This window comes from Notothenia rossii (genome assembly GCF_949606895.1).
Source record: "Notothenia rossii genome assembly, chromosome: 4".
Classification (NCBI taxonomy): domain Eukaryota; kingdom Metazoa; phylum Chordata; class Actinopteri; order Perciformes; family Nototheniidae; genus Notothenia; species Notothenia rossii.
The window spans coordinates 67,109,630-67,128,806 of NC_136902.1; the positions used below are offsets into that span (position 1 = coordinate 67,109,630).

The 19,177-nt window shown below is 39.1% G+C and overlaps 1 protein-coding gene across 5 annotated transcripts in view; it reads left to right on the forward strand.

Annotated features, from left to right (window-relative positions):
* Positions 1-19,177, forward strand: part of usp2a (ubiquitin specific peptidase 2a) — a 50,167-nt gene that overhangs the window by 18,698 nt on the left and 12,292 nt on the right. Inside the window, exon 1 of one of the 5 annotated variants that reach the window (XM_079676557.1) lies at positions 6,335-6,753. The exons of 3 other annotated variants lie outside the window; for them this stretch is intronic. In XM_079676557.1, coding sequence (XP_079532683.1) covers positions 6,598-6,753 — 156 coding nt within the window. In that variant the 5' untranslated portion in view covers positions 6,335-6,597. Of the gene's footprint in view, positions 1-6,334; positions 6,754-19,177 lie in introns of those variants that run through there. One more of the 5 variants, XM_079676558.1, reaches the window with a different exon arrangement.

Consider the following 19,177-nt stretch of genomic DNA (forward strand, 5'->3'; position numbering starts at 1 on the left):
GGGAATAAAATAAAATCGTCTATGCAACAACAATAAAAGCTAGCGTATGTCGTCGTTTAGGTGCTTTTTTTCTCTAGAAATAGGCACTTCTCAATCCACTCCTCCATAGTAAGGCCACCCCGGACGTCGAAGTTAACGACATGTTAATAAGTTAATGTTTCCATCTTAAGCTTTGTTAGTTAGTTAGTTCCGTGACGGACGTAATGTAACAGTTGTAACGGTTTTCAGACGCGGAGGGATACTGACTACAATTACTCCCTGGATATACGCTCATTATATCACGGCTAAGAAACATCAGATTGCTTGATTTGACTTGTCCGTTTTATAAACATATACTAACTGTGCTTACCCTCCCCCCCAAAAAAAGTTGTACAGTGAAGTACATGTTATGTTATAAAGCCGTGGAGGGCGGGAGTTTATAAACCAAAGAGTAACCGCCCTTACGGGACGCTGTAATAAGTAAAGCAAACGCACCCGCAAGGACACCTGGGGCCTGTACTACGAAACTGGTTCAACCTAACCTGGATATGTTTGAGTTAGCCGGTTGGCCTAATCCAAAACATACGCGCTCTCGCTAAACGGTACTACGACAAGGGTTATCAAGTGGATCGCTCAAGCCAGCCGTGCCCTATCTAGTTCGGAGCATTCGACCAATCACAAACATGGACAAGCGTACTGACAGCGCAGCGCGTCATACTTCCTGAATGAAAAGTCAACTATATAATTAAACAAATATGAAGACGTTAAACTTTAAACATCCATGACTTAAACACTTTATCCAGGATCAAAGCCACATAGCTGCACCTGCAAGGTGAATACAGCTGGTAAAAGAACAATTGTTTGAATGCGTACATTAACAGGTTTATGATATCACTGCCCCGTCTAAGACACGATCTGACTTTAATTACATTTGACTCGAGTGTTTCGTCAACTTAATGTGTTGTTTAAAATAATACTTCTACATACAGTATGTGATTGTGTGTTGCGTGGCCAGATACGGCTCAGCTGACTCTGATAAGGAAATATATGATACATTATGATGTGATATGCCGCGGACTGTACTGTTACTTTGATCCGGTTAAATGTTGTGGCAGATATTTAAGTAAGCTTTCTTAACGCTAATGTTATAATAGTCAGATTGCTCTGAAGATGGGAGGTGATATTCTATTAATGTTCATGTTCACAGTCAGTTGATTTTTGCCGGCCGTCTTTCCTGCAACGGCAGTTTTTCTGTATTTCCTTTCTCCTGTAATGTGACTTGATCACTTTAAACTCCGCACATGGAGCTCTGATTGGTCACTAGGCAGTGCTTTCACTGAGTTGATCTCTTAGCCTGCAACCTAACCTGCTCCGGGGCAGGTTAGCCGCTCAGCATAAGTTACCATGGAGATCTAGCCTGCTAAAAAGAGAACCAGCTTCGTAAGAACAGAAAGCCGGAGTTTTCCCTGAAGTTAGCCAGCTAAGCGAAAATCCTGCTTCGTAGTGTACCCCCCTGGCCTCCTATTGGTTGAGGGATTTTGACAGGATTGTTGCACAAAAGTTTCGAGCGCGCACAGAATAAATCTGAGAGCAGAAAAAATATGTAACCAGCAATATATCTAAGTGCAAGCGTACAGTTTGAGCAGAAGCAGAGCAAATCTAAGTGCAAGCAGGCACTATTTGAGTGCGAGGACAGGGTTTGAGGGAAAGAAATCAATAAAGTATGCTCTCAAATTTAAATACCACGCTCTTGAATAAAGATAGGGAATAACCCCCATACACATCCACTCTATTTACAAAGCTCGCAGTCAGCAGATCTTGCATACAAAGCAAGAGTATGGTATGTGTGACACACTTTGGGGGAAAATGTCAGGAAAGATTTTGTGACAGATGAGAGTCGAAATGACAACTTGACCACTCAGTGACCTCGCACCATGTCATTGTAGGTCAGCCATCCTCAGGCAACACAGCGGAATGGTGCCCAGCATTAGTTCTGCAACTATCAAACATTCTCACAACTGACATTTACAGTAATTGATTGCTATTTCAGAAAATAAACCTATGGTGACGAGGATTTTATGTTTGATATCATAAAAGACTAAAGAATACTCAACTTTGATTGGCTTAAACTAGGGAATCTTCTCAATTTTATCTTAAAAAAGACTTAAAGACTAATCAATTAACAATAAAGTTGCATAAAAATTGCTTTTCACTCAGTAGAGTTCACATTTCTTTAAGAAATATTATTTATTTGTGCAAAATAAAACATATGATGTACAATATATTTAATTATTTATTGAATAATGAGTGTGTATAGTGACGTAGTTGCCATCCATTCTTACTGTTTACTGTTGCAGATATTAGCAATTATTAAGCAAATCCTCAATTGAAGATGCACTTATAAACAAATATATGTTTTGGGGTTTTATATTTCTAGGAGTGTAGATCAAAGACTAATGCCAAATTAAATATCATCATTTCACCATATGGCGCGTTAAAGCTGTATGTATGTATATATATATATCCCTGAACCACTTCCTGGCTCAGTGAAGTTTCATTTTCAGCTCTGTTTTCTTTTCTTTTTTTTACAGGTGTTGAAATAAGTTAAAGGCAAAAAAAACAATTTAAATAATACGACGATGAGTTAACTACATCTAATGGCAAACCAAAACTGTTGCACTGTAGCCCAACTACAGTTGTTGTTGTTGTTGTTGTTGTTGTTGTTGTTGTTGTTGTTGTTTTGTAATGTTTAAAGTCACGTATGCTCTCCTAAAATAGGTTTTGCAAAACAAGGTTAACCCATTTTCAGAAGCTAACAACAGGAACATATAACACAAATAGCAGCTGCTGGTGCCTCATCCTCCTGTTTATGGTGTGCCATGTTTCTGATGGCAAGCTGTCTGACATGACTATTATTCTTGTTCTGCCTGTTTCTCATGCATGATATTCAAATAGACCAGGACACATACAAAACAACAAACACATGTTTATGGCTTTACTTAGCATATCATTATATGTATCTGTTTTTGGCATACCTTTGTTAGCACGCCTTGTTACCTTGTATGCAGTATTTCAGTATCACGTTTTCCTCTCGTTCCACCTTCGAGCATCTCATTCATTTCTTTCATTTCGTCAATCTTATTGTCGAGTCAATAATATTTAGTCCGACTGTTGGTTCCCCACCTTAGTCGGAAAGGTCATGGTTGCTCTTTGTCAAATATAGGGGCCGGTTTTTTTGTGACTTCGTTATTCATTCATACGTTATTATGAATTGACTTGATTGTGTTTGACGGTCAGTGTGTGGCATATCTTTCAGGGCAATGATTTTAACATTACTATTCAAGATTCAAAGGCTTTATTGTGTCATTTGCACACAGTGTAGTTATGGCAAATGAAAAGTCCCAGGCTCCTCCTTAAACAATGTAACATAAATGTATAGAACACATAAAACAATAACAAATAGTGCAAGAAGAACAGAACAGAATTCAGTATTACAATATTATTTTTCAAAAACAGAGCAATGATGCTTTGAAGCCAATTATATCTATACATCAATTTTCTAGAAGCGGCCCAACAGTCCTTTGTGCCCCATTCTTGGAGATCTCCAAATAATTCTAAGCTTGCTAGGAAACATAATTTAATATAGTTTTTGGAGATTAGTGGACCATATAATTAGGGCCAAACCTCCTGACGTATACTGAGTTTTCCAAATGGCAGAAACCCTCATCAAGTCGTGCACGATGAGTCTAGCCGAAAGCTTATGACTACGTTGGGAGCTTTGGGTCACTTCCCAAAGCTCATAAGGTTAAAGAGCTTTGCTTTGTGGATCTGCTTCCCCCTTCACCACCACAGTCAATGGGTGCATTACTAAAGAGGGAAAAGTACAAGTGTGTGCCGATGCTCGGGAAAACTCAAAAGTTACTTTGAACACTAACAGCGGTTTCATCTGCCTAGTGATTGTCACTAGGTAGAATGGAAAAGTTATGTTTTCTCTAAACAATTGCCAAGATTACACCATTTATCATAGCCAGAAACTGTGACATTTGAAATTATAATACACTTTTACATCTCCTAGTACACATTTTGAGTGACAAACACTAAATACAAATAATGATCTAACCTTGAAGTAGTTATACCTCAATGAAATTGCTTTATTCTGCATATCTACCAATCATTGAATCAAACTTTATTCATATAGCCCAATATCACCAAAACATGCGTCTCAGGGGGCTTTACAGCTTGCACAGCATAAAAACCCTCCTTCCTTTGATCTTGCACCGCACAAGGAAAATCTATTTCAAATGTTTCCAGTATTTGTAATATTAATGAGGTGTAAGAAACACCCTGGACTGTTAGTACTACCTGATATCCAGCCACTGAACTGAAGACTTTGTTCTGTTCTGGAACCCTCCTACATGCTCTCCTGAAATGTTCCATTTACTGCAAATTACGCAATGTGAGCAATTCTCCTCAGTGTTGGTTAAGGAATGCTATGCCCCTTGTAGGAATGTAGAATAGGGGCTTAGAATGGCTATAAACAACAGTGAACGGTTTAAGTTGCTCTGCTAAGAAACATTTACAACCAGGTTACAGTTAAACATGACTGAATAGAGTTTCATTCTAATGTTCCAAATGTAGCTTAAGGAATAGTGCAGCAATCCCTAGGTAATTACAGTCTGACTTCTCCTACGCAACATTGCCCAGAGACTGCTTATGTCCCGTTTTAATACCGCTTAGCTCTTTGTATCAGATATCACAACACAAACATTAACTCACTGCCCCCGTCGCTCACTTTGTAGTTTTCCACCTCAAGGATTAAGACACACACTCGCTCACACACACTGGTGATGGAATGTGCTCCTTGGCTGTTTGTTGTGTACACACGCTCGAGCCTGGGTCATGAGATTGCTGCAGTTGCACTCCCTTCACTCCACACAGCCTTCCAGCTAAAATTGCCCACCCTGTAAACACTGTGCATTTCAATCCTTTCGCTACAGACTGTACAGAGATTAATCTAGTATTTAAAGGCAACAGAGGGCTGACTTTCATGAAAGAAAGTATCATTTCTGTTGGGAATGTTGGTGACCCTGAACTAGACTGCTTATGAGTGGTAAGGGAGGCACAGCACATTCTGTTGACTTTCTTATTTACTAAGTCTTACTCCATCACTTCTGAAACTGTAAAAAATGTCTCGACCATCCAGCAGTTTTGAATCTGTCATAGAGACTCTTAAAGGTCATCAGGTGCTTGTATTGCCTTGTGTAACCACCAGCAGTACTCTAACATGCTTCACCTAACGTTTCCTTAACTACTACATTGGACCGTTTAAAATGCCACAATAACAATAATTCACTAAAAACAGATATAAATACTGTTTCTTTATAATTGTGTACACAATTAAACATGTCACTTGGCCTAAAAAATAAAGATTCAATACAGGTATTATTTCTCAATATCCCGATTAAGTGAAAAACACATGAGTTTGTTGCCCTGAGATTTTCATAAATCTTATTATTATTCATAATTTGTCATTTCTGAGTGCAACATTGAAAATTGTAGGGATCTCTGCGTTAAGGCCCTTACACAGTTTTATATTGTTATTTTATATTAAAAAAATGGTCATATTATAAAAACACTCCAACTCCTAAAGAATGCCATATGACCTAAAGCCAATGGTGAATTAGTGTACGTTATATATATTAACATTATTTTTAAATATTATTCACACTTTTCGGTGCAAACTAGTACACATTTCAACACAAATGGCCAACAAATCCTCATGCAGGATGTTTATTTTGACTTTTGACTGCCAATACTTGGGTTATGTTTGCTGGTTTAATGCAGATTTGCATCAGACATCCTTCATCAACCTCTTATTGTGACAGTGTCGACTAAACCCCTTGTTCTCTGAGCTGCTGGTGAATCACCGGAACCTCATTAAAGATCCTTTTTAGGTCTGAACAATCTAATTTTAGAACCACTGGATCAGATTGTAGTAAATCACAGCCCTGTGTTTTCAGCTGTGTGACGTGTTGTGTTTACCATGCTTTCACATTGATAGCATATACAGTGATCATGGCCAGGACTATAGAGGTTAGTTTTCGGACATGATCCTATCGGAGATGAGTAGTCTCCTTGGACCACACAGTATTAGACCTTCAGGTTGTTCCAACAGCGTGGAGGAGGATGGACTGTGACGTAGGCAGCCCGGCTGGAGGCGCCGCTGACGTTTGTTGTAGGCTGACTTTTCCGCGAGCCAAAAGGGGCGGAGCTTTATTCTTGTAAAACGGAATCGGCACACAATATGCATTATTGCTACTTATTTGCTGACACCTGCGTAGGCTAATACTGCAGTCAGTATTCGTGTGTTTTTTAGGTGTTTTCGTTCTATATAGTAGTAGTATAATTTAAAGGGAAACCTACAGGTCCTCTATTCGGCGTGATTTGTGAGGTTGCTGCTGTTACATGACTGAATGAATGAATGAATGACAGAGACCAAGGGAAACGTAGTGAAACGTATTGCTATAGAAAAGGGCTGAACACAAACCGAGGAGCAGGAAACCTTCTCCTCCGCCTGCATAACTCGCACCGGGTCGTTGGCTTCTTTCCTCCGCCAGCATGCCGAGCATGCTACAGTCATACACGGTGACCGTACCTGAAGAGCCGCCGGCTGCAGCTTTCCCCTTTCTGAAGCAGGAGATGCGGAGAAAAGGCAGCATGTCCGGCTCGATGCTGGTGTCCACTTTCGTAGGGCTCCTCATTAACCAAGCCAAGGTAAGAGTTTGTGCTACGCTCCGTTATCCCGGCTCTGTCTCACCAAACCCCATTCAAAAATCAGGACATAAGGTTTATCGCATGTTGTCTTAATGGGCAGAGCTAAATGTGAATTGGCAGGAAAATAACTATGAAATGAGGCATATATGATATACAAAGAATAGTACTTATTCAATAATAGGCTACGTATACCGGTTGTCCCATTCCAACTATCGTATGTCACTTAAATACTCGCAGTCGGTGGTAACACGTTAAACATACTGTTAAACAATGGCTTTATACAGTTTAAAGGGAAATGCTTGGAAAGTCTGCTTGGACAAAATGTGAAAAATAATTGACTGCATATCCTGTGGAAGAGTTCAAAATGTATCGCAGGCAGAGATAATAATTCTGAATAGAACACAGGTGTTTTTTCTCTTATGATGTCACATATCTAGTGAGAGTCTCGGTTTAATGTTTGAGTGAGTCATCTGTGAGGGTAAGCCGGTCTTTTAAGCCGCTGTATTCCGCTGTACCAGGATCAGTAGGCCTGCACTGTCAGGTCAACGGTTACATAACGACCATTTAATCCCCCTCATAACCTACAGCTGCTCTTACTATACTGCTCTTATGTATTTCACTGCAACTCTTTAATGGAAATACATTAAGAAATAACCCATTTTGACGGGGCTTTCTTTAAGCACTGGAATATGTAGGGCATCTGTATGTTGCCTCTGGCGGTTGCCATATGGACACAGCCACATATATAGACAATTCTGAGTACACTAAAAAAGTATCAAAAAGCATTTCTGTGCAAGCCAGTTCAGCCTCAAGACAAAAAAGCTAGCATTGCAATACTTTTAATTATAAGTAGTTATTGAAGTTTTGCACTAAGCTTGTAGGTTTTGGAATTTCCAATCTCTAATATCTCCACGGGTCGTAGGTATAAAATGATTTCCTTGAGTTATTATTTTAAAATCAGAAAACCCTTTTTAATATAATTTTTGATTCATACAGGGCATTATATTTTCTCCAATAAACCAGGTAGACTAGTAGCCCGATAGCACAGATTTTAATGTGGATTTTTACGCTGAATTAGATCCTGCAACACTGGAATGTTTAACGTAATGAAAAGCTATTTGCCTATATATTATTCTGGCAATAAACCGATATCCTCACCTTAAATGTGTACTAAAATGGGTCTGGTGCTTTGCATGAGACTCACTCTCCTAAATTATGTATTCTTTGCCTTACAGCTGCCGTTACTGTCCAAACCATGTGTGGATTTATCAAGGTTAAAATGAAGTGTTTGGTAAAGTTTCATTAAATAGCCTAGGCTACAAGCTGTTCTAGTATGAGTAGGAGAAGAAGAAAAGGCTTTTAGTTTCGTGAACATTAGAGCCTCGCTAGTGCAATTGTGTGTGTTTGTGTGTATGCACCTAGGTTACAGCGTGGTGTGGAGCTGCTGTGTTCCAGCTTATATTATGCAAGGAGAAATCACATTAGAATACACTTTAGTGCCGGGCTGGCAGCTTGGCACGCTTTCCGTGTTGTTGTCAGCGTCCACCTGCTCCTCGTATCCCGTCCTTCCCTTTTCTGTTGCTCATCAAACGTCCTTTACTTCTACCTCACTGCAGACCTCTGCAAGCATGGCAAGGAAATGCAATTGTGTATCAATACAAGGACAGCAAGTATAGGTATTTCGTTATAAACAAGTGATTATTGCAATTACATATTAGTTATCTCTGCTTTTTCTGGTTGGTGTTTTGGGTAAAGTCAGCTTGAGTCCAATTTCATAATTAGCTTAATAATTTCTGCCCCTATTTTCAACATTATGATGTTGAATATGTTAAATTACACTGGAAATTATACATAATAAGCAAAATAACAATAAGAAAAGAACACTCATACATAACAAACACAACAATATAATAATTAAATAATAATAATGTGTGACAAAAATCAAATTAATATGATTCCCTTCATGAATTCAAATAATCACAGTACCAATACATATAGAAACAACTATATCCATGACAGGTGAAGCAAATTCATGTGTGCAAAAAGATCATAAACGTCTGACAAGTTGGTTTATAATGATAATAATCCTGAACTTAAATGTTACAAACTCTTATTGCCTATCCTGCCAATGCCGTATAAACCAAATTAATTACTTTAAATAAGATGAAGTGTTCATATATCCCAATTTTTTTTAAACCTGTTTTTGAGGTTTAAACATTGGAATGATGTATATTATTTTGAATTCTAGCTCGTGTACAGATTTCATTCAAAATGTGCACTGTCTTCAATGGGAGTAACTTGGCAGTAGATATTTCACATGAGGATATCATGTGTGGTATTTACAGTATATACAATGTTACCTATAATGGGTTGGCTCTGTGTTACACATTTGGTTATTGTCTGTGTTCTTGTTGGGCATATGGTGTGATCTTTCAGTGCAGTGCTCTGTGAGACACAGAGGCCCATGCAGGCTGCAGCAGAATGTAAACGCTGTCTGTTAGCTAGTAGTTCACTTTGCTACCATTGAGGGGGAATTATTTTCCTGCTGGAGAAACACTTACCATTGGAGATGTGTGAACAGGAACAGGCCGGTTATGTAAGAAGCCAATACATTATTTTTCCACATGCATCGGTGGCATGTTATCCAATCAATGTTTGACTTTAAGTTGATACCTGCTGGGTATAGACGCTGTGTGAAAAGCCTCTTCTCACTGCCACATTTCTTTTAACAAAAGCAACAACAAAAAATGCATAATACATACATAACAAACACAACAATATAATGACAGTGTAAACTCACATAAAGGAAAATAAATATATAAATAGAATAAAATAACATATGACAAAAGGAAATGACAGGTGACAATTGAACATAGTAAGTATTTAAAAATATGAATATGAAACAGAATAATTACATTTATTATTTGGGGAAAATGTTCATCCAAAACTGCTAATGTAATGTTTAAAAGTCATTTTAAATTAATGCGAGTAGACTTTAGCTTATTTTGGATATCTGTCCATTAATAGGATGTTTTAAGGGATTCAAATCACAGTACAGTACAGATATATTTAGAAACTAATATATACACAACTTTTGTGAATACTTACACTTATACATTTCATTATTATTTGGGGACAATTTTCATTCAGAACACAAAAACATAATGATATTAAAAGGATCCCTTTAGGAATATTTAGGTTGACAGTACATTTAGAAACAAAAACATACATGTGATAGCGGTGAACATCTTTAGAATGTTGACGTTTCGCAAATACTTTAGAATATAAATATAAAACGGTAGAACATTTTGGATATTGGTTAACACAAGTGTGAAAAGCTTCTTCTTACTGCTATTTTTTTTTCAAACATGACTCACAAAAAACTACAAAAAATGTATAATAAATAAAATAAAATATGGTGTGACAAAAATACATTTATTAGGATCCCTTTTGGAATTCGACCGGTCGATCGCAAAGGTAGTGTGGGTAGATCGCATGGCATTGGCATTTTTTTTAAGTTAGCCAATCATCCATTCTTACTATGGCATTTGCCACTTGATTGACGTACAGGTAAGCCAGTCTGAGTTGTATTATTCCATACGGGTTCATGCAGTTATGAGGGGGCACTATAATGCGCTTATGCGGCGCAATTAGTGTAAGCGTGCCACAGATTATATTATTATTATTATATTATTATTAAAACACGCTAACACAGTTCTGTGTGCCTGTGCTGTTATGTTCAGTCATCGTTCTTATGTTGAACGTGAATACATTTACTTTGAAAGTAATTATGGAACGTATTTCTTCTTTCATAGCAATTTTCCTTCATACTTTCCTACCGTGAAATAGGTCTTAAATTCTATTCAAAGTGGTCTTAAAAAGTCTTAAATTTGAGTTGGCGAAACCTACAGGAACCCTGATTTAGAAACAATATACATGTGAGAGGTTTGCACTTTAAAATAGAAATATCAAACAGAATAATTATATTCATTATTTGGGCAAAATTCTCTTCCAAAACCCCAAATATAAACTTTTTAAAGGTGTACATTTAAAATACACTTCGAGTCACCTTAGCAATTTTTGGATATTGCTCCACGAAGTTGCACTATTCAGGCTTTGAGCCAATCAAATGCAACCTAGGACCCAGTTCATAAGCTACATTTATTCGTGTTTTTCAGAAAGACCATTCCTTTTCGTAAGAAGATCTCACTGTTTACTTGTTTGTATGTGTGTATTGGCATGTTCCGGAGAGTTGAGCTGTGGTTCCACGTCACCGCACGATGTCTCAACGAGCTCAGATGACTTGACTTTTTCCCTCTGTGTGCTCTGTAGAAGGGAGAAAGAAATCTCTCTTTCCCTATCAAGTGCCAGAGTGTGTGTGCCAGCATGCTCACACAAAGTAGTGTCACTCCAGCTCACATGGGAGAAACTCGCCAGTAGCTGAGGTGAGAGCAGGAGAGAGGTTATTTATGATGGTCTGCCAAATAGAGAGACAGGTCAGAACAGGCTGTTCTGCTGTTCACTCTCTCGCGCTGGTATGGCATCCAATCAGCAGTTGGCATCGTGCGCTGCCAGGTGGACCCAGGAATCCTGCTGCCGGTAGTGTTAGGTTTACTTTACAGCCCCAGTTACACACGGACAGCAGCAATAGTGGGGGGGTTATGGTTATTGCTATGTTGTAAGAGGCTTATTATTGCAGTATTGCTAATACTGTGATGAGATATTAGCATTGTTTTCCATTGAGCTCTTTCAGCTGTCGTTGATATGCATGCATATTATGTTTTCTTATCAATATTTTTGACAATTCTTTTTTATAACTGTTTCTAAATAGTTTTCCTTTAATTGCACTATTTCACACTATACATGCATAGATATAATGGCATATATACATCATAATGGATGATTTGATCTATATTCTAATGTCACTTAAAAAATGAAAGTGAAAACAAATGAATATTTCTTATAATTTGTTTTCATTCATTGACTGGGGGATTGAATAATCAAGGGTATTTCAGCATGTTATAAAGTTTCATTTCTTAAATATCCCATTTCTACTGAACATAATTCCATTGTTGAGGTCTACTAGAATAGATGTACATAGTTCAATGTTCCAAACTAACATTGGTTTCTCATACAGCATTCTATGAGCCCAGTGTGCTCTGATTGGTCAGCTCGCCCACTCTGTTCTGATGAGTCCACCACCATTACAGCAGATCATCAGTGATTAACTGTTACAATGGTGTTAGCAACAAGAAAATGACACCAGTAATGACGAACAGATGAGAATGCTGCGTGGGGTCTGGGTGCCTTGTTGGCAGGATGTTGCGGGGCTCGCTGGCCCGCCCTATGGGGCTCGAGGAGCGGACAGTGTGAGGGGGATTACTGGTGTCGTGGGGTCTGCGAGACACCACGGAGCTCAGCCTGAGCTCCGTGGGGTCTCTCTCACCGGCACGGCACTTGGTCTATATCCAGCATCCAGGGAAACACAGCGGGAAATCCACCTCACACTGTCCGATCCGGGAGCCTCGTTGGGCGGACTCCTGAGCTGCTCGGGAGTCCACCCTGGCAGAGGCTGTGCCTATTGTCCTATAGCTGTGTGCCAATTGGTCCATTTGGACGTAGTGACGTCAATAGGCCCCGGAAGAAAAAAATGGAAAAATAAAAATCTCCAACGAGGCGTTCTGGGGCAGCATAGACAGATCTTTTCTATGTTAGAGTTTTACTCGCTACAGGGTGTACTTTGAGGGTTTGTGACTTTGCAGACCGTTTACATGCATAACAACCTTCATAACACACAAGGGGACGGGTAATAACCGGAAAACCATGACATGGGACCTTTAAAAAAAAAAAAGAAACATAAAAAATAACCAAACAGATGATGAATAATGGTGTTTCAAAAAATAACAAACAACACCAATTTATTTATTTATGTCTCAAACCAAAATGCATCAGTATTGCTTAGCATACATGACTCAAACTCTATTAATGACTAGCAAACAGACTGTTTGAAAGAAAAGACTGTACATGTTTGTTCTTATACACTATGAGGAGTAAGCTCAATAGCAGGTGGTACAGAGATCATCAGAATGCTGAGCACTCATTTATAGGTTGTTGAAAGCACCCCTTCTGGGATTCCATTAAGCTATATCATCACTTGTGCTCTGAGCTTGTTATTTTCCCACACCATCTCCATTCTTCAGAAGGTGTAGATTTCCAGTGCATGTGTTAGGAAATGCTTCTTGAAAAAACAGGGAGGTTTAGTCCACATGACCTTTCTAAAGAGGCCCTATTATGCTTAGGGTTTTCCCTTTCTTTTAGTGTCTTACTGTATATAAGATGTTGTGCATGTAAATGGTCGGCAAAGGCTAACATCCCTGTGTTTCTCTGTGCATAATAGGGCCCCTTTAACTTATACTTCACAATGTTGTTTTTTGTAATCGGATTTGGTCTTTCAGACACACCTGCTGAAACATTTCTGGCTAAGTTGCAATCAAGGACATTGTTGGGTTTTCTTATAACCAAGAAAAACCCTTTTTATATTCTATATATACTCTTGAAATATTCGCAAAGCAGGTTTTCTCTATCCGTGTAAGGTGCAGCTTTCTTCTTCCTTTCCTTTGTTGGCGCATTGCCATATTTCTTTGAGCTGTTTAATAGACTGAAACATTTAACACTGGCTTTTCTGGTAGTGCATGCACTGAATCCGGGCAGTTTCCTCTTCCTGCTCAGTGCCAAAGCTCATTGGCAGTGGTAAGATGTTTATCTAAGGAGCAAAAAAGCAGCATCTCTCTTTTTCTCATTGTAGTTTGTAGTGTCTTCTGGAAAGTAAAGCCGTAGTAAGAGCTCATTCCTTGCTTCATCCTCACCTTGCTTTGACCCATTTCTTCTGCAGCACCACCATCCTCCACCCCTCAGTCCCTCAGTCTCACATCTTGGAATTAAATGAGCACAGTGGATGGCCAGATTTGACTCCCCCCACGCTGGTTAAATGCCGAAAGGACATTTCCTCCGTCTCTTATTCCCCGGCTTTATAGGAAGCAGCTCAAACCGGCCAGGGGAATGCTTTTTAAAGTGGCCTCGCCATACCACATGCTTCCTAGCGCTCGAGGAGTAGGGTTTCTGAAGTAGCTCGCTTCTGTTCTGACATTTGTGAATAGAGCATTTATGCAAAGTTATCCCCCTGGGCTGCCTCTTTTGTATACAGTACGTATCAGTCCACTCACATGGAAGGACTGGGAATATATACAGTGTATGAATGTTTCCTCTTGTGACAATTGTATGTGTCTCTCCCATAGTCTTTTACTTTGAAACATAAATTGTGTACTTCACTTTGCTTTATTTAATTTATTGCAAAAGAAAATGAGACAGATGAACTGGGTGAGTGTGTTATATAAGGGAGTGAGGTAATACATTATTATGTTGGTAAATACCCCACAGAGATGCACAGACATTTATTTTTTACACTATACAGTAATTGCATATTATGGCTATATGATACGGCTGTTACAATATCAGATTCTCCATACAGAAGGATTGTGGCTAAAATAATTAACCAAAACAATACTATCCTGACAATAATAATAAAATATGTATTTGATTAAATAAATAATAAAATAAAAGTGTGTAGGTCGAGAGAGAAACCGTTACCATAACCGAACATATACAATTATTCAAGAGGCGCGGGATTATTTTTACAGTATTGTCCAAGGTGTATCAATAGCATGATGTGATATACACGATTTATATTTCTTAGTGTTATATATTAAATGAATGAAAGAGCCGTTCAGAAAGCTGGCTAAAGATCTTTGATATTTCTCTATATCATTGAATATTCATGTCCACATTGTGGGTGCAGGAATGAGTGTTATAACCCGGAAAAGACACTACCATATGCGGTCCCCCTCGTCTCAGAATCAATGGTTTTCTGAACGTTTTTTGGGATAAAACCTGAAATAAGGTCTGTAGTTAACACAGGCTTGTAAGATTTTTTACGTTTTGTCCAACGACATAAAGTAAGTCAGTAAATACATAACACCGTGAATATCACAAGCTTCTGGTTGCTATGCTAACACGTACATTTACTACAAAACGCCGACACGAGACCACCTTTGGCAAGTGGTGGTGACGTGTGGCCAAACGTGATAAGTTATCATAAATGTGTGTTGGCATCGGATCTTATTTTCGGCAATATACCGAAATCCAATCCGAATAAATATTTTACATTTTTTTATTTTAAACGTGTTGAATTTATTTTTGCAATGGTGAACCTCTGTACATTGCGTTGCTTCATTTTATCCTCTTCTCTAATACCCTGAAAAATGTTACCCAGCTTTTCTGTTAGAGCATGACTTTAATCCCACTATGTGCTGGTTTAAACTGCTTATGTTGAAGAATCACGGCAGTATGTGCGTAACACAATGAGCTGTCATTACAGTCATGCTACAGCCTGGGATCATAGCGGGAGGCCGGGATGGATTGTCTTACACACACACACACACACACACACACACACACACACACACACACACACACACACACACACACACACACACACACACACACACACACATTAAATAATCCGGTTCGACACACCGCTTAGAAACGACGACTATAAGTGCATTGTACGCAGTGTCTATCAAATTAATTATGGTAGTAGGATCGGATAAGAAAGAAATGAGTCCAATTTTACATGACAGATAATAATTTAGTGCCATTTCCTTACAATATAAACAATGCTTATCCCTAGCTATTGCTAGATTATGTAGTACGATAACCCGTATCCTCAAAATCAAATCCCTTCAGCCGCAGAAGTAATGTCATGATTCCAGTATAACAGTCACATCTGCTCCAAGTCGTTCCTCACACACTGAGTCACACACACTTAGTCTTGTCAACGTGATGTCACCATGTCCTCTAGCTTTCCTTTCCTGTAAAAAAAAATAAGAATAGCGTTGCTACGGAGACAGAGCCGGGACGTCGTTTCATCCTCGTGACGTCTCCAGGGCCAGCCGAAGTATCAGCCAATGGCGAGGGGACAAGCGGGCGTTAATAAAAGCAAAGCTGCTATTTTTGGGAACCGGCCGTGGCATTACTCAGCAGAGTGCGGCACAGTCAGACTGTCACATTCCAACAGTGGAACAGTGATAACGAGCTGTTGTGTCTCTCTAATGAAATAAAAAGTGAGGTGACCAGAGAGAATCCTTCCTGCTTCCTGTCGAACCGGATTCCTTCAGGAAGTGTGTGTTCAAGTGATATACGGTCGTGGCTATAAAGTGCTCTTTTCATTACAGTGGACTTTACAGAGCGGAGGATTTAGATAAGCCACAGTTAATTAAACTGTAGATGTTCCCCCTCCACATGCTGACTCTTTCCTCCTGAATAAGAGACAGATGGCAGAGGGTATTTATGTAATAGTAAAAAGCCCTTCCTGTAACAGTGCTCATAACTTGATAAGCTCCAGGCTCACGTCACTAATAAACAGACTGACATTTTTCCGATCACATGAACCTCGAGAAGGCAAAAAGCATAGCTAAAGACGGGACTACTGACTGATTTCTGCTGTCATAATAAGTGTTTTTTCTCTAAACAAAGCGGTTCCCTCTGGGTCTGGAAAGTGACAAACTGCCATCTTAAAGCTCCGATATAGGGTGAATTGCCACCCTAATGTTGCAAATGCACAGCAGCATCCTGGTACTAGTTGCACATATTTGATTGAGCTAAAATGCAGACTTTTGGAGCTGAAGCGGCATTTTCTATAAACCACATTGCAAAAGCAGTGCAATACACAAAAAGTCTCAAAAAACTAAAAGTAAGAGAAAGAAATGAATACCTTCTTCATTAATACTGTATTATTAAACCCTTGTGCATATGTTAACCATAATCTGAAATGACAGAAATGAAATAGGCTTAAAGCTGCATTCACATGACACATATTTGCCATTTGCTAACTGCAGGGTTTAGGGCAAAGCCTTTCTTTGGAAACAACTACCGGTAGTTAAGTTTCCTAATTTGGGATCAACAAAGTACCTCTTATCTTATCTTACATCCCCAACTAGCTTGAGCCATTTTATTCAGTAAGTCTCAGTTTTTGTGCGGATCGCCCACAGTATTCAATGTATGTAAGTCTCTTTGGATAAAAGCGTCTAACAAGTGACGTGTACTGTACTGAAACGCAATAATGGAGTTTTTTAATAAAAGGGATTTCATAAGCTTGACTTTTAGGGGTTTGAAAACGCAAGTTGCTGGACTCTAGAATAAGCGTTGCATTTTAAGCGAAAAAGTAATAGTGTGTATGCAGCATTATGTCCTTCTTATGTTGATGCACAGCAGCGATCTAAGGATTATGAGACACTTCCAGTCATTTCTCGAACGCTCATATAACACATTCTGACACTACAAGTCTGCCGATACCTTTCTTTATGGTGTTAAGGAGGACTACTTTTCTGGGTCAGCGAGGTCATCCATTGTACAGAGAGTGGTCGTTCCTGTGAGGTTGTCAGGTCAGGTCACATCCAGGGTTTTCAGAGCCCTGTGGTGAAAATAGTTAAGTTTTAATTCTATAACCTCCCGTGCTGGCTATCTGTTTGGTTGCGCGTTGAAAGGTCAGCGCTAACAGAGGTCAAAGATGAAATAATTTGAACTTTCATCGCTGTGCTCTGTGAACATTTTGAGCAGCACTTTCTCCATAGAAACACAACAGCAACGTCAGCACAGAAACGCTTTAACCATGTATCATGTGAAGGCAGCTTTAGTTGAAAGTTCTTAACTGATTCTCTTGTTAGATATAAAATTGGTCTCAAGGTAAGGAACAAGCTACTATCACTTGTTATACATATATACATATTTACACTCGCTGATTGATTTGAGCGAACAGTTAAAGCATTGTTGCTTTAGGGGCTCTATTGAGTGTCTTTTCTTTTTAAATTTCAAGCCTCAATTGAAATGATCTTTTGACCATTGAAGCTTTCACTCTCTTACCCTCAAACTACAGAACAGCCCTTTTAGCCTTTTCTGTGGTCTCACCTCTGGTCACCTCATGCTGGTCTTGATAAATAGTTCTTACAGATATTGCGCTCGAGCTTCACTGCAGGTGAGGGTAATGGGAGGAGGGGCCTTGTGGGTAAGATAGATTTCCAGTGCCTGTGAGATCAGGTGACTGGTGTTAGGCTGCCGGCCCTGCACAGTTGGTCTCTGCCTAGAAAATACAAGCTCACGTTACCACACTGTTAGTTTCTCTGCTTGGCCTCCAGTCAGATTGTTTTCATACAGAAAATAGAAGCTGGTCAAATGAGCTTTTGGTTTTCTCATACGTACTGTATCATGCCACAATGAAAACTCTTGAACAGCTAATGAAATGTCACAATAGCAGAAAAACGTGACACTTCTTTTGCTGAGGTATGATTCAGCCATGAGAAATGAATTCCATTTGGCTTTCTGAAGCGTTATTGTAAGCTGCTTCTGCTCCTCAGTCGAGTCACAAGTTTATTCCTTCTCCACCCCCGCATTCTTTGTTAGTTCTTCCTCTAGCTACGCAATTATATAACTACTCAACTTATGTCATGAAGTCGAGCTGCAGCAAGTGATGACATAAGTTCAGAAAAGCACTCTGGTACCATTCTAAGATCATGATTATAAGCTTTGCCTCGGTTGTGTTTGGCTGAGTTTAAATGTCTAGATTTCATGATGTCTTAAGCTGAGAATTTGAAAGCTGCAGAGTAGAAAATCCTTAAGGTGCACTGATTCCATGATATCTACCATAAGAGAATCTGACTAAGAGATAACAAAAACAAGTTCCTTTTTCAAGATAATGCTCATTAAAAACCTCCTACTGTTACTCCCAGACCAACACAAAATGCAACTGTGGAGGGTATACAGATCATCTCCTTGTCACATGTCTGGCTTGCTGGGGGTATAAAGTACAACAGCTGATCAGAAACCGGTTTATTGCCAAGATAGTTTACAAGGAATTTGGTTTAGTGTGTATAGTGCATACAGACAAATTAAGAAATGAAATTGTAAGAAAAGGACTGTAGCGGCTAAATCATAAAGAAATCAAACAGAAAATGAACTTCACAGTATAAGTTCCACTGAGGCACCAGATAGCGATAACGCTGGGAAATGATCCAATGTCCAAGCAAGAAGTTCCTTTTGTGCAGTTTATTCCAATGATCCAATAATCCAACAGTATAACGTGTTTAACCAATCCTACTCTTTGTTCCTTTTCTTGTGGCATTCCTAGTTTCTTTCCCTGGTAAAAAAAACACTTGCCCATTCTGGCGCACCAATCCCACTTCCACCTGTCAATAAATACCTAAATGCCCGAGCCCAAATCACTCTGTGCTAAAAGCTGCCTTCAAAATAAAAGCACAAAAAACTAAGTAGAGCAAAATATGATAAAATACATGGAAAATACAAATGTGTGCAT